We start from the raw sequence: 19,600 nt of genomic DNA, 5'->3' as shown, positions 1-19,600 counted from the left end.
ATTGGGCACTCATTGTGCTCTTATGTTTGTCCTTCAGCTCTAGAAAATCTTCTTGTATCAATTCTTTGATAATTTTCTCCCTCTGTTTTCTCATTTGGATGTTAGATCCACTGGATTGGCCTTTAAGTTTTATATTTCTTTTCTGTTTTTCTCCTTTTTGTTTATAGGAGATGTCCTTATTTTATTTGCTCTTTTCTTGATCTTTTAAAATACAGCACTTAAATATTTTTTCATAGTGCCCTGTTCCTATCTTATTGCCTTGCCAAACTCCATCTTCCTGGTTCTGACTTGATCCTGTTGGCTTAGTTTCCCATGGGACATGAAGCATTTACTCTGAAAAAAAGTGGAGTATGCACAAGTTACCTGGCTTCAGAACTGATGTCTGATGTACATCTGAAATGTCAAACCTGGACTCCTGCTTTGCCCTCAAACCTGCTCCACCTGCAGCCTTATCTGGCTCAATTCATGGCTTCTCCATCCTTCCTGTTGTTTACGTCAAAAATTTAGGAGTTTTATTCTTCTCTTTCTCCTATGACATATGACATCGAATCAGTCAGGAAGCCTTGTTGGTACCATCTCCAACATAGATTCAGAGCCTGACCACTGACCACTTACTCCTACTTCTGCAGCCCTGGTCTTAGCCATCATCACCTGGATTACTGTAATAACCTTTTCCTCCCAGCATTTTATTATGAAAATTGTAAAATATACAACAAAGTTGAAAGAATTTTACACCAATAGCTGTATTCTCAACACCTAGATTCCACCTTTAACATTTTACCATTCCACCTTTAACATTTACCATGGTAATTTACCATGCTTTCTCATTTATTACCCAACTGTCTATCCCTCTGTCCATCCATTCTGTGATAACCTTTTAACTAGTCTCCCTGCTTCATTCCTTGTCCCATGTGTTGTTCCCATACATCAGTCCAAATGAGAATTTTGAAACATAAGTCAAATTATATCTCTCCTCTGCTCAAAACTCTGCTATGGCTGCCCATTTCACTATTACTAACTCTGTAGACTTTGTAATCCTCAAAAGGAAGATTGCCTTGGTAATTTTCAGATTCCTGTGGAATTGTGAATTTATACTGAGTTTCTGTGTAGTATTACCATTGTATCACTGGGGATGGAATTGACTTTTGTCTTTTGGAAGAAATAGAGCAAACGGTAGTGCTTGCTTGTTCAGAGGGCTACGATTAAAATCTTTAAGCATTCATACCTGCCAAGGTAGTTGTCTTGCATTTTGCTTTCCATATCAGCATATGGTGGGTGTGGATATTTATAACAAGACTAAGTCTGATTTTACAAGGGCTTTCCAAAATTAATTCTGTCCAATAGAATATGACTTTTTGCTTTGATATTGTTAAAAATCCAATGGTTAAAGAAAAATCTAGTGAAATGTGTTAGCAGCATGCAGAGCAAAACTTTAAAATATATCTCTTACTATATAGTGCATTGTCATGTGAAGGTGTAAAATGGAAGAAATGTTGATTCTGTTTGTAACTGATATGGTGAAGCCTTTTATAAGCTTTAAAATAGAGTTCACCTTATGGTGTCGTTTCTAAAAAATTTCAATTATCAGTTTCATTTTTTGTTTTTCTTTCCTTTCCTATGTTTGCTGGTTCCTCGAGGTTCCTCTTTTGTGTTTGTTTTGATCTCTTCTTTTCATTCTTGGAGGCTCTCCTTTAAATGTCTCGTAATCTTTGGCTGTCATATCATATTGAAGAGTGAGGAACGAAAAAGCCAATCAGTGGAATTTCGCAGCTGGGTGATTTGGCATGGAACTGACTCTTCTATTGAGGATTCCCAAATATCAATCTCTAGAGGTCTTTTCTAGGGGCTTTACTTTCTCCAGAAAAGCATCCTCTGAAATCCCACCTGTGGGTGGAGCAAGGGATGGGGGCATACGTCTGGCTCCAGTGCTAGTGGAGAAGGTGGGGTTGGTGAGGGCTGGAGGTACCCCTGTTGAGGTGTATACTTGTCTAAAGTCTTGCTATCGGTCCTGATCTTCAGCACACTCAGACCTCTGTCTCATCCTCAACTTCTGCAGTATCTCTTGCCACCAATCCCAGACCTCTCTGGGATTCTTTAAAGATAGGGATGGAGAAGCTAGAGTTAATAGGAAAGCCAGGAATCTTTGGTAGCAATTTAGGGACAAAGTAATGGGGTCACGGGCAGAAGGGATGAAGAGATATATATGAGGAAAAGCCCCCAAACCATTGCCAGTACTTGTAACTTAAAGATCTCTCTAGGGTTTTTGGGAGACTGGTGACATGGTAGTAATGAAGGGAGGGAACTTTTGCTGGGGGTATTATGAGCTTTAAAAATTGGAATGTGAGTGCAAGGGCAGAATTTCTAGGTTAAAATGAGCTGATGAAAATTAAAAGTAATTACTTCCTGAGTGCATGCTTTCTAGATTTGTGCTGATTTATTAACACATCCAGTTTTGTGGCTTTGGAAGTTTTTATCCTTAAGTTTTTTTACTCTACGTTTTAATATTATGATTAGCTTTTAATTTTTACTGCTGATTAAGAAATGGGATAATCCTGATGAATTCATTTCACAGATTATAGTAAATACAATTTATATAACGTAGTACATCTACTATAGTAAGCACGCAATAAATGTTAGTTGCTACTGTAGTTTTTAGTATCATGTGCTTCATTGAAATCCTTATAAGATATGTATCCCTTTCTATAGCTGTGGACACTGCAGTTCAGAGCATTTGGGACTTGGTCAAGGCCAACAGAAAGCTCTTTTAGGGAAGTGGTTACATTTACTTAAAATGCTGTTATCATGGTTGAAGTGGGTGGTTTAGCAGTACAGTTGGGATTGGCTGGGGAGTGACACTGCTTTGTTGTGAGGTAGCAAGTGCAGCAATATCATACCCAGAGAATTGCTACGTGTTTGTGTTCCAAAAGTGTGGTGAATAGTTAGGATTGATTGTTCTGGCATTTTGTGGTGATTATAATGAAAATAAATTGCCTAAAAGGAGATAGAAGAGTGGATCTTAAAAATCAATGGATCTGGGCTTCCCTGGTGGCACAGTGGTTGAGAGTTCACCTGCTGATGCAGGGGACACGGGTTCGTGCCCCGATCCGGGAAGATCCCACATGCCGCGGAGCGACTGGGCCCGTGAGCCATGGCCCCTGAGCCTGCGTGTTTGGAGTCTGTGCTCCGTGGGAGAGGCCACAACAGTGAGAGGCCCGCGTAGTGCAAAACAAAACAAAACAAACAAACAAAAAAATCAATGGATCTGGGAATTTACACCAATTGCTTCTGGTCAAGTGATGATGAAAACATAAGTAATAACAGAGGTAGGAAAAGTTAATGGGAAAAAGATGGAGAAGCTTATTATGGCAAGTGTGTCACCAGCTTTCTTCTGTGAGCTTGGAGGCAGATCAGAGTTAACAACTGTCAGTTGCTATGACAAGCTCTATAACTTAACAGACAAAAGGGAGATCCTTTAGAATTCCTAGCTCGACACTAAATAACCTGGTACAGCTGAAGAACAGAAGAAAGAACAGGCAATTTACCCCAGGGAAAATGGTAACATTTAAACCACTCTGTTAAAGAACTACCTAAATGTGTTTAACATGTCCTGCTATGGTACATACACCTTCCGATCAAGTTTTGAAGGTGACATAGAAGTCCCTTTCTCCCCATTGCCAGTGCTTTTTTCAGTGCTGTTAGAACAGCAGGGCTCATTAACAAACTATCTACTAATGAGAAAATGAGACCTCTTGAGCTACCGAAAAGGCTTTTAGGACTCCTTTCTAGAAATTTCTGACAAACCCAGAGAAGTTTTCTAATATTTTATTTGTGTCAAGAGTGTTTTTCTCATTATACAGCTATAGATATACAGTTTCCATAGCATATGGATTGGAGAACTGACCCTGAACTAAATAATACCTTATTCCCCATTGGTTGTCATTTCACCAAAATAAAAGCAAAAATGTTTTTCTTATTGCAGCAGAAATAGGCATTCATCATTTGAAACTTTAAAAATGCAGATAAGCAAAAGGAAGAAAATAAAAATCACTAATAATTCCACTCATTAGAAATGATCACTTGGGCTTCCCTGGTGGTGCAGTGGTTGAGAGTCCGCCAGCCGATGCAGGGGACATGGGTTCGTGCCCTGGTCCGGGAAGATCCCACATGCCGCGGAACGGCTGGGCCCGTGAGCCATGGCCGCTGAGCCTGTGCGTCTGGAGCCTGTGCTCCGCAACGGGAGAGGCCACAACAGTGAGAGGCCCAAGATCTCTATTCAAATTTCACTTTTGAGTTGTAAAAATTCTAATCATAATAATCCAAAGTATATGCCAAGATTTCTTTTAAAAGGGAAATACTCTAGTGTTTTGAGGTTTTAGAGAAACCAGACGCATATTAAGATGTATTGCATAAGCAAACCACAGTTGTATCAAAATAGCTTATGCCATTTATAAAAGCATGTGTATTAATTTACATGGATTTTAAAAACACAGTTCCACATGATTCTACTTGCTCTTCGAATCTTTAATGCCACTACATTAATTCTTTACCTAATCTTTCGTATGTGTCTGAAGATGATCTGTTATTTTCATTCTGAACCCTGATGTTACATAATTGTATGTAACTTTTATTTGAAAAGGAAAGGTAAGGTGATGCGGACCGCCTGGGAAGAAGGGCTTGTCTGTGCTGTGATTCCACCTCGGCAGGCAGCCCTCGTGCTCCCCACAGGGGAGTTGGAAGGCAAATGATAGGATGGCCCTCAGGATTTTGGCTGATAGACCCTTGTGACTGACTCACTGAGCCCCTGGCCAAGCTTCATTCCTCTTTCTGCCTTCCTTGCTCATGTTCTTTCTAGCTTCTCAGTTAAGATCCTGAGAAATCTCTCAAAGCTTGTCTTCTCTACTGTGTTCCAGTTTTTCATGAGCCCTATTTAGCAAGTAAATTCCTCTCTGGGGATGTCAACTGTTTTCTCACCAAAAGCAATTATGTTGGAAATGTCATCATACGTTGTCTTCAGTCAGATCCTCATGACCTCTGTAGCGTGTTTTGATAAATAATGTACTAAGACAGTATTGGGATCAATAATCCAACACTTGCAATTGATTCAGTCTTCATAGCTTGGTTATACTTTTTTTTTTTTTAGTTTTTTGGCTGCACTGCACAGCTTGTGGGATCTTAGTTCCCAGACCACGGATCAAACCTGGGCCCTTGGCAGTGAAAGCCCAGAGTCTTAACTGCTAGACCACCAGGGAATTCCCTGCTTTTACTTTTGATTTACATTTTTTAGAAGCTCTAGGAAATTCTTCAGTAAATAAATAAAATATTATAAATAATAAAAATAAATAAATAATATTATATTTTAATAAATATAAAATATTTATAAAATATTAAAAATATTATATTTTACTGACTTGTTTGTTAATAAATTTTCACTGTTAAAAACAGAAACCTCTGAGACACATAAGTTATTTTAAGGTCTAGACTTTTTTTTTTATTACAAATACTAATTTTTTTTCTACAACTTTAATGTAGAATATAGTGGATTCCACATGCCAGTCTAGTCCAGGAACATTTCTTGATTCTCTGGTTATCAATTTGTTGCATATTATTCTGTTTTTATTTTAAGTTCTTTCTCCTACACTTGATAACTTATATTTATTTAATATTGAATGGCAATGAGTGGCCCTCAGAGACATTCTTATTAAATTCAAGGTATTACCCGAATAATGCTTATAGGACTATTTGGAGGGAGATGCTGTTTTATATTAAGTACACTCCTCTAACCACATTTATCTCCAGATTCAAGCGATAGGACATGCCTTCTCCTTTGCTTCCATAACACCTTCTACATACGTTTCTTAGAAGATTTCACTCAATATGTGTTTATCTGTCATTCTCAGAAGATTGAATTCCTTGAGAGCAGCATATAACATATATAAGTGCTTGCTGAGTAAATGAGTAAAAGAAGGAATTAATAAAATCTGGCTAAGTTTTAGCTAGCTCTAGCTGGCTCTATGAGGTACCAACCTGTATTGGCTAAGAGCATGGACTCTTGCAACGAAAACCACCTGGGTTCAAATCTTAGCTCCATCATTTATTAGCTGTGTGTCCTTAGACAACGGTATATGACATTTGTACATCTCAGTTTTGTCTTTTCAAATATGGGATAATTACAATACCTAACTCATGCTTAGAACAGTACCTAGATATAGTAAGTGCTATATAAATGTTTGCTACTATCATTATTATCCTTTTATTTAATAGCCCTGGCATGGAATAATGGGTGCCATTAGGAAATTAATTCTGGAATTCAGTTTTTCTCCCCGCCATCATGAAGAAGTACTTTGCCTTCACTTTGGGTTCAGGAGCTCTCAGCATGGGAATGGGTAGTGGAGGTCTTTAGTACACCAACAACTGAGGACATTTGTACCTTTATCAATCAGCAGGCTGCACAGGCTCATTGAACGAACAAGAAGCTTTTTATTTTGATTAGAATTGTATCAACTCTGTATAGGAACAATGTTACCTCAGGCAGGCTCTGATTCATCTTACTTCAGAGGATAAAACAAATTAATTGATAAACGTATTAATTAATAAACATAGTTTATTTGGTAGGTAAAATCTTTAACAACAGTGATCCATGGGAGAGATGATAAAGGAGTTTTGGATGATAAACAGAGTGGGAAGACAGGAGTGAAAGATTTTCAAAGTCTGGCTCTAGCATTAGATGTTTAATGATTTTTGTTCTTTGCACTTTTTTTAAGTGGTCTATTGGATATGACTGATTGTATCTAGCTCTTGGCCTCAGGTTTATTTATTTTTTAGTGTCTCCCCCCCGCCAGCATTTTATTATGAAGAATTTCTAATATACAGCAAAGTTAAAGGATTTAACAGTGAACACACATATTCAACACACAGATTCTGCCATTATCGTTTTGCTATACTTTGTTGATCATGTGTCTGTACACTTATCCGTTCCTCTATCCATCCCCTGATACATTTTATGTTTTTATGTACTTGGTTAAGTTTATTTTGCTAAGGAAGTCATCATCTGTATGGGAGAAGTCAATGATTTATTCTCAGCCCCCAGAATACTAATAGTGGCATACACATACATGAAGCTGTACTTTTAAAGAGTTGCTCAGTAAGAATTACTCATACTGGAAGGATTCCTTAAGAGTCATAGTGGGGGTAGAGAAAGAAATGTGTAGGTGGAAAAATAAGGGCTTAGGAAAATAATTCAATATCATAGATAATCCATGAAAACATTCTTTTTGATATAGTTTTTTTAGTTTCACTTTGCAAACTACGCAGACCCAGTTCTTATTGTTTCCAGTAAATGGCAACAATCATGGAGCAGAAAAGGAACTAAGTTAAATGAAAAGCTTTAAAGAAAATTCTTGTATGTTGAGACTAATAATATAATACACACAAAACCTAAGACATCAGTTCGTGTCAGCTTTACATCCTCTGGACAAATTATAAAATATAATTGCGTAGCTTTCCTTTTCACCGCTAGTATAGAATCTACAATGCTAGCTCTTGTGGAGTTCTGCCTGCAGCTCTAAAGGGACTGAATAGGTCATAGGGCGAAATTTTGATTATGATTCAAAAAAGAAGGCGTAGTCACTTTGTTCCATGAGAACTAAGCAACACTTACGAGAAAGCTGTGATTCCTTTGGAGGGCAGTTTCTGGTTGCTGTTGTTTTCTGGCAATGCATGTTTACTGGAAATGCAGAGCTGCAGAGTTACTAATGAGCATTTATCCGTTCTATTTTTAGTTCACTTCTTTAACTGAGATGGACATGATATAATCTCCATTGAGTCAAAGGATGGCATCTAGTCCTGTGCTTCCCACGGAAGACGAACAGGTTTCCTTGGGCATCGATGATCTCCATTTTTCATTGCAAGGTATTAAGATTGGGTGTGGTAACTGTGAGAACCTAACTCTCATCTATTCACAAATTGCATTGCTTTCTTTGTATGTCTCTCTTATGGTAAAATATATACATGTATCTGTATTTTTCCAATTGTAGAATCTTTCAGTATACTTCAATATCTTTATTGCTATCTCAGCTACTTAGGAAAGTAAGGAATACCTGCAAGGAACTTGGTATCTCGGTTTCTCAATCTGAGTGCATGTGTTTTATTTGCAATGAAAATTAAATAGTTAACCATAGTTTGCTTGGCATTGTTTGCACTTATTTTACATCTTTTTGAATGTACAACCTTATTTTGCCCTAATATAAAGGAATAGTAGTAATATTAAAAGTGCGTGAACTTTCATTCCCATGAATTATGTGTGCCTTTATGCAAATCAGTACTGTCCGTATTTTTTTAATGTTTCTTGGCAATATTTGTTATGTACTTTGAAAATTCCTTAGCCACTAGACTTTACACCTCTGTTGCATATCTTGGAGCTGAGTAAAGTCAGCTAGTGTAGAAGAAATAAGGGTATGGCAAGTCTTTGAAAATATTTATGTCACTGTGTATTTTAAAGCAGTTGAGAGATTATTGACAGTATTACGTAACATTCTTAGAATGTTATTTAGAAGCCATAGCTTTTGAGTCACTAATTTTTTTTATTTTAAATTTATTATTAAAAGAATTGAAGTATAATAGACATACATTATATGAGTTTCAGGTGTACAATATAACAATTCAGTATTTGTGTAGGATGTGAAATGATCACTACAATAAGTCTAATTAAAATCTGTCACCATACATAGTTGCAGAATTTCTTTTTCTTGTGATGAGGACTTTTACGATCTACTCTCTTAGCAACTTTCAAATATGCAGCACAACATTATTAACCATAGTCACCATGCTGTGCATTCTATTTATTTATGTCATGTATGATAAAGATCCCCCAAAGACTTTCTTTCTGATATCTCTTTTTAGTTAAACATGGTTTTGAATGATTAGCTTCTTGACTTTGGGGTCAATGGCTTTTAAAAGTAAATATCATGTAATTTTTATAGACTTAAGAAACATTTTGAGAGATAGTACTTGAGGTAAGAATTTAAAAAATTCTCAGTAAGTGCATTTTTATGGTGTCATACACTCATCATAAGTAGTTTGAATCAGATTTTCATTTATCGGAAAAAACCCAATGTTCTTATTTTTCTCTCAAGTTTTGGTTGCGTATGAGTAGTAATTCATGTGCCCTAAAGTGTATCAGGAAGATAGTGCATCAATAAATGGTCGGCAAATCTAATTTCTTCCTTCCTTCCTTCCTTCCTTCTTTCCTTCCTTCCTTCCTTCCTTCCTTTCTTTCTTTTTCTTTCTTTCTTCCTTCCTTCTTCCTTTCCTTTCCTTCCCTTCCCTTCCTTTCTCTCTCTCTCCCTCCCTCCCTTTCTTCCTGAATCAATTGATCCTGATATGTATGTATGTATGCATTTATTTAATTTTTTCTTCCAGTTTTATTGAGATATTATTGGCACACAGCACTGTATAAGTTTAAGGTGTGCAGCATGATGACTTACATACATCATGAACTGGTTATCACAATAAGTGCAGTGAACATCCATCATCTCAAATAGATACAAAATTAAAGAAATAGAAAAAAATGTTTTTCCATATGATGAGAATTCTTAGGATTTACTCTTGACAACTTTCATATATAAAATAGAACAGTGTTAATTATATTTACCATGCGTACATTACACCCCTAGTACTTATTTATCTTGTAACAGACTGTAACTAGACTTATTATGGTGATCCTTTTGAAATGTATAGAAATATTTAAACACTGTGTTATGTAACAGGAACTAATATAGTGTTGTAGGTCAATAATACTTCAAAAGCAAACAACTAACCCAACATAAAAACTCACAGACAAAAATCAGATTTGTGGTTACCAGAGGCAGTGGTGGTGGTGGAGTTGGCTGAAAGCAGTCAAAAAGTACAAACTTCCAAGTAAGTCTAATTTCTCATGCTGGCTCTGCCACTTACCAGTTCTTTGAACTTGGATAAGAGACTTTATCTTTTTTGTCTCAGTTTCCCCATATTCAGAATGTGGGTGATAATGCCTGTATTGCACCTGTGCTTTGAAGGTGAACCATAATGCATGCAAAGGGCTTAGCGCCATGCCTGCCTGACACAGAGTAGGAGCTCAATAAATGCATCGTAATTTCTTTGTAGATATTACAGTTAAAGTCCTTGTCCCAGGGGATTTCTTGTCCAGGAGCACACAGCTAGAGTAGAAATTGCATGGTGAATAGCAAAAAATGGTAAACCAGATGTCTGGTTTTCAGTTTTGACATTTCTGTTCAATGGCTTCCCATCACACGTGGGATAAAGTCTAGACTTCTTGGTGTGGCTCACAGGCACTTCCTATCTGCTGCTCACCTTCCTGTCTGCCCTCATCTCCCACAAGCACCCTGTGCTCCAGCCCCATGGCTCCTTGAGGGGCCATGCTCCCCTGTTTGTGTGCTTTTGTTCACCTGGTTCCCCCTGCAGCTCTCCCGCTTCCTCTTTCCACTGGAAGAGTCCATCTCATCTAGTCCTCCTCTATCCCTTTTCATCCCAATCTTAGCCATACTCGGCCCTCTCCACGAGCCCCACTCTTTCTTTGGCCGAGATTCACACTCTCTCCTCTGTTCTCCCATAGTACCTATTTTAGCACTTATAATAATATTATAGGTGTTATATTTAAAAATGTTTTCTTCCCCACTGTAGAGTTTTATGTAGCATGCTCTAGCTTACACAGCACCCTTACATACATTATTACCTCATTTGATCCTTACAACCACACTGTAAGGCAGATATTTTTATCTTCAAGATACAGAGAAGGAAGCTGTGGCTCACAAAGATGGAATTACTCCCCCAGAGTCACACAGTTAGTGAGCAGCAGAGCTCAGTTTTGACCTGGAGGATAGTTTTCTTTCCACTGCACCACAGCCACTCCGGCATAGTTCAAAGAACAGTTTGAAGGAGGGAATTTCCTGAACAACTTTCTCTGGAAAGTGCACATAAATCTTAGCCTCATCCTAGTTAATCCATAGCAAGCTTTTATTTTTTTAATTTTTAATTTTTATAGCAATCTTTCACATCCTGAATATGGATGGGCATTTTCAAGTAACATTAATCTCAGGTTCACAAGTAGCTCAAAATAATTAGCAAATTACTGATAAATGAGTGTTTTCTTATAGCATGTTTTGAATTATACTAGGTTGTACAATCTGCTCTACAGTAGGAGATGAATATGGGCTGCTTGGCAATGGAAATGTGATATACATGTGCTGCCGGTGTGAATGATTTTCCTTCATGGTCTCTTTAGAGGAGTATGCTGCTGGATGCATTGCTCTATAGGGGGAGAGGTGAAAAACCAATACTATACTGTTGTCAGCTTTACACTGGGCAAGGGCTGCTCACATTAGCCACGTACTCTCAACTGAGGAGTTCCCATGACTATAGAATGAAGGCTTAACCGTGAAATGAATGGATTTCCCAAAGTTAAGTTCTGTATTGTTATCAGCAGATTTGTAATGATTCTTTCTGCCTGAGTTGTTGAAAGAAAGAGAGAAAGAAAGAAAGAAGGGAGGGAGGAAGGAAGGAAAGAAAGAAGGAACTTGTATGTATTTCTGAAGGTAACTTTGGTTTCACTGCACGGTTATTAGCTATGTAGACAAAAACATTGATAGACAATATTATGAACATTAGCAACTACCAAACTGCAGGCTGTTGGCAATAGTCTTAAAAGCATTTGGCTTTGTACACCATGTAAGCAGACTTGTATTTCACAGAATTCACATGTGCTTAGTGATCCTTGGAGTAATATGAGTAAAGAGATTTTATGTCATATGAAAGGCTCAGGATGACCGCTCATAAGAAATGTTTTTTTCTCCTCATTTCAGAACCTTTTTTAAAAGGAAGAAAGAGCCCTATTTAACTAATAATGCCTATTTTATTTTAGTCAAAAACTTATATAAGGTGAGGCAATTATGGCCATACCTTGACTGAGAATAATACGCTTAAGAAAAGATTAAAATGTCTGCATTGAAATGTGGTGAATCATTGTTGATATACTATGAAAACAGGTATATTATGTGTGCAAGGCCAACAAGGCATCAGACCTAAGGAATCAGGCAGTGCTTTGCTGAAATTCATAGAGCAGGACAATAAACATCATTTATTGTTCATCATTTGTGTCATCTTTGAGAAAATGTCTTTATGAAGGGATTTTTAAGGGCACTTTTTTTTTTTTTTTTTTTTTTGCTGTACGCGGGGCTCTCACTGTTGTGGCCTCTCCCGTTGCAGAGCACAGGCTCCGGACGCGCAGGCTCAGCGGCCATGGCTCACGGGCTTAGTTGCTCCGCGGCATGTGGGATCTTCCCGGACCGGGGCACGAACCCGTGTCTCCTGCATCGGCAGGCGGATTCTCAACCACTGCGCCACCAGGGAAGCCCTAAGGGCACTTTTTGTAGAGAGATACTTTTGATCTCTTAGTCTAGTGAGGATAGTAACATTGAAATGATTGGATTTTAGGGAGGAAAAAGAAATGACATTTGTGAATTTGAACAATTTGAGCAGATTAATGTAAAAACTGGAATTTATTTTAGTTTAGTGCATTTTGTACTACCATGGATGGTCCACATTTTAAATAAATTATAGATATGAAAGTTTAAGCTATTAATATGATAAATTAATGGTTGCTTTTAAAAATTATTTGCTTTACTGAGGTTTCCATTATAAAATTTCTTTATATCTTTCCATTGGATTTCTTACCTGGCAAAATAATAGGTGCTTCCTTCCCTTTTATCCTAAGAGAATAGTAACTACATATTTTGTCTAAAATAACATCTCTGCTAAGCTCTTCAGGTAGGAAAGGTATGTTCATAGAACATTTCTTTGACGTATCAGGCAGATAACGATGATGGAAGCAGTAAAGGGTTAAGCTGGATAATACCACAGAGTTTTCAAGTTGGAAGGGACTCTCTTTGCCCTTCCATTTAATTTGAGACCAAAGGTGGAATCCCTTCAGTAGTATTTCTGAGATGAAGATCCTTGAGGGAGTTGAATTCAAGCCCAAGAAGTTTGGGGGATCTTGCTTTTAGGCAGCAGGTAGCTATTGGGTCTTGGGAATGAGAGGACAGGGTCCATGGTCAGAGTTGTGCCTTAGGAGATTAGCCTGGGTTTGAGGTATAGGAAGACTTGAAAGGGGTGAGAAAGTGAAATTGGAGAAACTGATTCGAAAGCTTTGCAAATATCTGGGTATTGGGTAATGCTGGTGTGGATTCGAGTTATAGCAGTGAGTAGGAAAGTATGGGACAGATAAGAAACCATTAAGGTGGAAGACTCAATAGGACTCTGCAGTTATTGACTATGGATAATAAGGTGGAGAAGCTCCAAAGTTAGAAGCTGAGCTGCTTGAGATAGTAGTGGTAGCAACTATAATGTCCAAAGTATTAACTTCCGTTTTATTTAGTGTGTTTTCACCAAGTATTTTAATAGCATCAAGTAATAAGACCATTAAATGCTATTTTATATCAATATGCTTAAAATACATTGTTGTAGATAAAAAGTCCCATTTTCAAAGAAACTCTCGAGAACTTCCTATGTCATGGAAAGCTTAATAGCACGACACAGGTAGAGGGCCCATTTGAAAGTCAAATTAATAATGAGTGAAATTGATACCTGGAATTGACATGATATTTTAAATCAACTATAGTTCAATTAAAAACAATGAGTGAAATTGACTGGCTAGGCTGACTCATCTTGTGCTATTTTAAGTGGTAGCTATGGCAATTTTGAACTATTTTGGACACTTTGTACATTTCAGATTTAAGTTTTTTCTTTTTTCTTGATGTGGACCATTTTTAAAGTCTGTATTGAATTTGTTACAATATTGCTTCTGTTTTATGTTTTGGTTTTTTGGCTGTGAGGCATGTGGGATCTTAGCTCCCCGACCAGGGATTGAACCTGCACACCCTGGCTTGGAAGGTGAAGTCTTAACCACTGGACTGCCAGGGAAGTCCCGATTTAAGTTGTTTCTTTTTAACACATAAATATAATATTTTTTTGGCCATAAAAGGACACAATAATTTTATGTACCAGGAGCACATTATTTTGTTTTCAAAAATGAGGTAGGCCAATGGTAGCTCATTAGAGCAACAGCATCCGAATACAGAATGTTATCATCAATTAGAGAAAGGACTAGGAAGGAGTGTGTATTCTGTTACCTTTGCCACCACACGTGGAGTTAACTTTCATGCAGTCCTGCCAAAATGCTGGTGAACGGTTAACCATCTGCACGAACCTGTATAAAACCATGTCCAGCCAAGTTACTGTGTTGTTTCAAACAATGCTCATATGTTTTATTTAGTGCTGTTTTCTTCTAGATGACATATTTTAAAAGGTTAAAAAGCCCTTTATGCCTTCTGGGTAGACACTGCTTGGTAGGGCTGAGCAGTGAAATGTGAGTCTCTGTAGTTAGGTTATTACTCCATTTAAATTTATTCATGATTTACTGAGTATCCATCTGAAGGGAGGCTGTCAGTTTATGCATTCCTTTTAATAACAGTAGAAAATATTTGTGTTTGTTGGGTTAGATCACAAGAATAATTATGCGATGTAATGTTGAATTTTATTCACTTATTTAGTAAATACTGGATGGCAACCATAGGTAGGGTGTTAAGGATGCAAAGATGAATAGATTGAGAGCCTTCACTGAGGCATGTAGTCCAGCTGTGCTTTTGCCTGTTGACATCATGTGAAAGTGACATCAACAAGTAAGACAAATTAGAACTTCCCGGGAGTTTGTTTTCTTGCTGAACCCTCTGTAATTGTTCCTTATCCTGGAGTTTCCTTTCGTCTTTGGACAGCTCTTGCTCTAATAAGCCATCTGAGTTCCTCTAAGTATGTTAGGTGCCCTGCATAGGAAATCTCGTATCTTTATTGCCAATGAAATTTCTGACGTGTTTTAAGGCTTTCAATGAACGACTGTGTAATGAAAAACTGAGTGGCCATTCCACTATAAAGATATATATTAGGAGTTTGGGATTAACATAGACACAGTACTATATAGAAAATAAATAATCAACAAGAACCTACTGTAAAGCACAGGGAGCTCAATATTCTGTAATAACCTATACGAGAAAAGAAGCTGAAAAAGATAGATATATGTGTATGTATAACTGAATCACTTTGCTGTACACCTGAAACTAACACAATATTGTAAATTAACTATACTCCAATATAAAGTAAAAATTAAATTTAAATTAAAAAAATGAAAAAATGTATATAAAGTATCCTGAATTAGAGAAAATGTTCAGTGTTCAGGAAAATCAGACAGGATGGAAACAAAGATTTCTTTAGATATGAGGCAGTGAGGTATGTATATGGTGTTTAGGGGCTCAATAGTGTTTTAGTATCATGTTTCTGAGAGAAATTCTGTTCTACCTTATGACAGTGAGTGAATGAAACTGTGTGAAGACTGAGAAAGAGGGTGGATTTAATAAAATGCTTCTGGGTAGGATTTCTGCCCTTTTGTACCTAGGTCCCCAATGTGGGATTTTGATGGAAATGATGAATGAAGAGTAAGAAATATGCAGACAGTATTTTTGCTTCTTTAACCAAGGCAGACTGCTTTGTTATTATGAATAAAAGCAAATCATCTCTGGGTTTCTTTGTTTTTTTGCCAATTAGGTGATTATTATACCCGGAGAAAATAATCAGGTTATAGTCCTTCACCAGCTATCAGTGCTTGTACTGTCCCAACAAAAAAGCTTCCAGAAAGTTCCTGATATCATAATAGCTGATACTGTCTTCTGCTGTGTTTTTTTGGAGGATTATTTGCCTTCATATTGTAAAGCTTCATAATCTTAAAATTATCCCAATTAAATGAAAAACAAAATAGCTCTGGAAGCAGTGGTGTTTACAGTGAAAGATGTTTTTCAGGGAAAGTTTTTTTCTTTTTCTTTTTTTCTTTTTAGGTTGTATATACGGTTTCGTCTTCTGGGAACTTTGGTTCTGTTTTTGCCAGGAGTTTGGGGATAAGCTTACTTTATTCTGGGTCAGTTACATTTTGAAAAGTAGGGCAAGATAAATCCAGGGTCATTTAGAGTCCTGTTAAAGTAGGTTAACAAAGATCTCATTCATTCCTTATAGAAATCAGAATCCTTTTTAATTAGTCCCATGGGAGATCCAAGATTTTCTGAGCGTTTGTTGTGTATGCATGTGTGTTGGGAGGGGGTGTAATTATTCAGAGCTTGAAGTAGTATATTAGGAAAAATAAAACTCAAAATAATTTCCCCTTGGAAATGGGGAAATTTGAAGTAAATATAAGAGATTAATTTATAACCATCTGGTGGGTTTAGTGTGTGATTTTATACTCTAAAAATCAGAGGTCATTCTAAATGTGCCTCTTCAAGAGATTACTTCCCTCATCTGGTTTCAGCATTGGTGACTGTAATTTCTCCAAATGGCTCCATTTTTCTGAAACGTTCAGCAGGGAAATTTGGTAAAAGGTAACTGTATTTGTTGTGCTCAATATGTATGAGAGCTGAAGTTTACTAATAACCACCAGGTATTTTTAGAGTCATTTAAAAATGATAGATAAAAAGCTATGGGGCTTCCCTGGTGGCGCAGTGGTTGAGAGTCCGCCTGCCGATGCAGGGGACACGGGTTTGTGCCCCGGTTCGGGAGGATCCCACATGCCGCGGAGCGGCTGGGCCCGTGAGCCATGGCCGCTGAGCCTGTGCGTCTGGAGCCTGTGCTCCGCAACGGGAGAGGCCACAACAGTGAGAGGCCCGTGTACCGCAAAAAAAAAAAAAAAAAAAAAAATACATAAATAAATAAAAATGCTATGAATGATTTATTAGAGAAATGGGATGTTTGACACTATCAATGTGTGTGTCATTGCAGGAGAGATATGAGATTCTGGGTGAATAATCTGTCCTGGTCATTGATGGTCTATGAGGCAACATGTGTTGAATGAGCACTGGAAGAAAATGGGAGAATAGCAGCCACACTTGCTGTCTGCCTCTGGGGTGGAGCAGCACCCATGGGTCACGCCTTGGTCTTTTCAGCCTTTACTACAAAGGGGACTACCAATGACACGGGCAGCGAGATGTTACAAGATCAAGGGCACCTGGCTCAAATACAGAACACCAACAGCCCTTCTCAAATTTGAGTAACATGTAGGATCTTTCCAAAATGTGGGCGTTGTTGGCCTCGTCTTCAGTTAAGAAGGATATTCAGAGTGCGAACCAGTTCTGCTGTATGTGTCTGTCTGCCTCAGTCTAAGTGCTTACTCTTCAGAACTTCCAGGGTGGTTTGGTGTCTTCAAAACAAAATGTTTCAAAAGTACAGGTGAATTCACACTTAACCACTTTATCACGTAATTACGGTTTTTATGAATACAGGTAAATCTGTTCATTGATATATTCATGCAGCATGTGTTCCCTGAAACCCCACCTTGTAGCAAGCACTATTTTGGGTTGAGATGTTATTGAGGTGAACAACTCCAGCAAGCTTCGTGTGTCCCACGAGGCTTGCATTTCAGTTACAGAGACAAAGAATAAATCATTTAGAAAAATAGCAAATATCAAAAACGGATTTATGCTTGGGCATCTTCTTGCTGTACATGGGCCTCTCACTGTTGTGGCCTCTCCCGTTGCAGAGCACGGGCTCCGGATGCGCAGGCTCAGCGGCCATGGCTCACAGGCCCAGCTACTCTGCAGCATGTGGGACCGGGGCACGAACCCGTGTCCCCTGCATCGACAGGCGGACTCTCAACCACTGCGCCACCAGGGCAGCCCTGGGCATCTTCTTTAGATCAGGGATCAGAGAAGGAAGAGGAGACACTTAAGGAGCAATTGAATAACACAAAGGAGCTGCTGTGCAAAGAGCTAGGGAGGAACATTCCAGTATAAGACAGTGGCTCAAGGAAGAACTCAACAAGAGAAACAAACATGGTGAATTCTTGGAGCAAAGGGAACCTGGTGTGGCCGGATTGTGGTGGATGAGGGGCAGCGTGATTGGAGAGCAAGGCAAAGGCAGAGCTGGGTTAGGCAGGGATTCATCAGCTCTAAGCTAAGGTGTGTGGATGGGAAACCTTTGGAAAGTTTTAATCAAGGGAGTAACATGATCTGATTTACCTTTTCCACTCTGGCTGCTGGGTGGAGAGGGGATTATCTGAGAGCAGGAGGGGAAGCAGGAAAGCCAGTTAGGATGCTTTTGTTGTAGCCCTGGTGAGATATCATAGTATTTTGGACCCAGGGTGGTAGCAGTGGGATGAAGAACCGCGAATTTTTTTATCAAAGGGTGTTTGTGAACATTGGCATGATTGGGTGATTAATAAGAGAAATTAAGGATAATTTCTAAATTTTTGCCTTGAGCAATTGAGCAGTTGGATATGGAATTTATTGCGATAAAGATTGGAAGATAAACTAGTTTGGGGGGAAGTCAAGCTTGTATTTTTGCCATGATAGATATGAGATGCTTATTTGATATCCAGATGGAGATGTCAAGTAGACAGTTGGATGTCAGGATTCAGAGTTCTAGCGAAAGGTAAAGATTTGGCAGCCATCAGCATATGGCTGGTATACTTACATTTAAAGCCACGGACTGGATGAGATCACCGATGGAATATGTAGCTAGAGCAGACCTTTTAGGTCTTTCAGTGTTCAGAGGTCAAACAGAAGAGGAGGAGCAAGCAAAGGACACTGAGAAGGAGTGGCCAAGGCCAAAGAAGGAAAACCAGGCAAGTGTGATGGCCTGGAAACCCCTAGATGAAGATATTTCAAGAAGGGGGTATGGTCAACTGTGTTAAGTAGAGAAATGGCCATTGGGTTGGGTTCATAGAGTCAGTTGGTGGCTCTAATACATTCACCACACTCAGGTAGTGGAGATGGAGGCCTGACGAGTGGGTTGAGGAGAGAATGGGAGGTGAAGGAGTAGAGACAGTGACTTAACATTTCACGAAATTTTGTTGATATCAGGTACTTGTTGAAGGGAAATGTAGGATTTTTTTAAAGTAAGAGATACTACTTTATTAACTGTTCTGCTTTTCCTAAGTTAGGTTCATTTATTGCTAGAACCCCATTCATTTATTTGTTCATTCATTATTCAACAAGTGTTTTTAAATACCTATGGTGTATGACACTGTGCTGAACACAGGGGATGGCACATGGCATGTGCTGTTCTGAAACCTATGTTCTGATTACAGGGATACAGACAATTATATCAACAGTATAGTATGATGTGTGCTGCAAAGAGGGCTGACATGGTGCTATAGAGGTACAGAGTAGGAATACCTCACCCAGACTTGGGAGTCAGGGAAAGCTTCCCAGAGGAAGTGATTTCTAAGCTTAGACCTAAAATGTGTTAATAGATGAGCAGGCATTGAAGGTGGAAAGACTGCTCCAGGCTGTGGTGACGGCATATAAAAGCCAGAGGCTGAACGTGGCACATTCCAGGAAACGGATGTTTAGAGACTGAGGATTAGAGTTTGAAGGAGAGTGTGAAAAGATGAGGTCATGTGAATGTATGGGGGTTTGAAGTTTTTCTTAAGACCAAGAGGAAGCAACTGAAGGATTCTGAATGGAAGCATATTCAGAACTAGTGGTTTAGAAATCACCCAGAGGGCACTGTGGGGTGT

General features: G+C 38.4%; 1 protein-coding gene across 8 annotated transcripts in view; it reads left to right on the top strand.

The window, feature by feature from the left end:
* Positions 1-19,600, top strand: part of SYNE2 (spectrin repeat containing nuclear envelope protein 2) — a 324,338-nt gene that overhangs the window by 43,690 nt on the left and 261,048 nt on the right. For all 8 annotated transcript variants that reach the window (XM_067028349.1, XM_067028348.1, XM_067028354.1 and 5 more), the window contains exon 2: positions 7,779-7,908. In XM_067028349.1, the coding sequence (XP_066884450.1) occupies positions 7,830-7,908 (79 nt within the window). In that variant the 5' untranslated portion in view covers positions 7,779-7,829. The remainder of the gene's footprint in view (positions 1-7,778; positions 7,909-19,600) is intronic.

This window comes from Kogia breviceps, chromosome 3 (assembly GCF_026419965.1).
Source record: "Kogia breviceps isolate mKogBre1 chromosome 3, mKogBre1 haplotype 1, whole genome shotgun sequence".
In the NCBI taxonomy this organism is placed as follows: domain Eukaryota; kingdom Metazoa; phylum Chordata; class Mammalia; order Artiodactyla; family Physeteridae; genus Kogia; species Kogia breviceps.
Note: the sequence above shows the minus strand (reverse complement) of the source record. Positions and strands in the feature narration are given on the sequence as shown.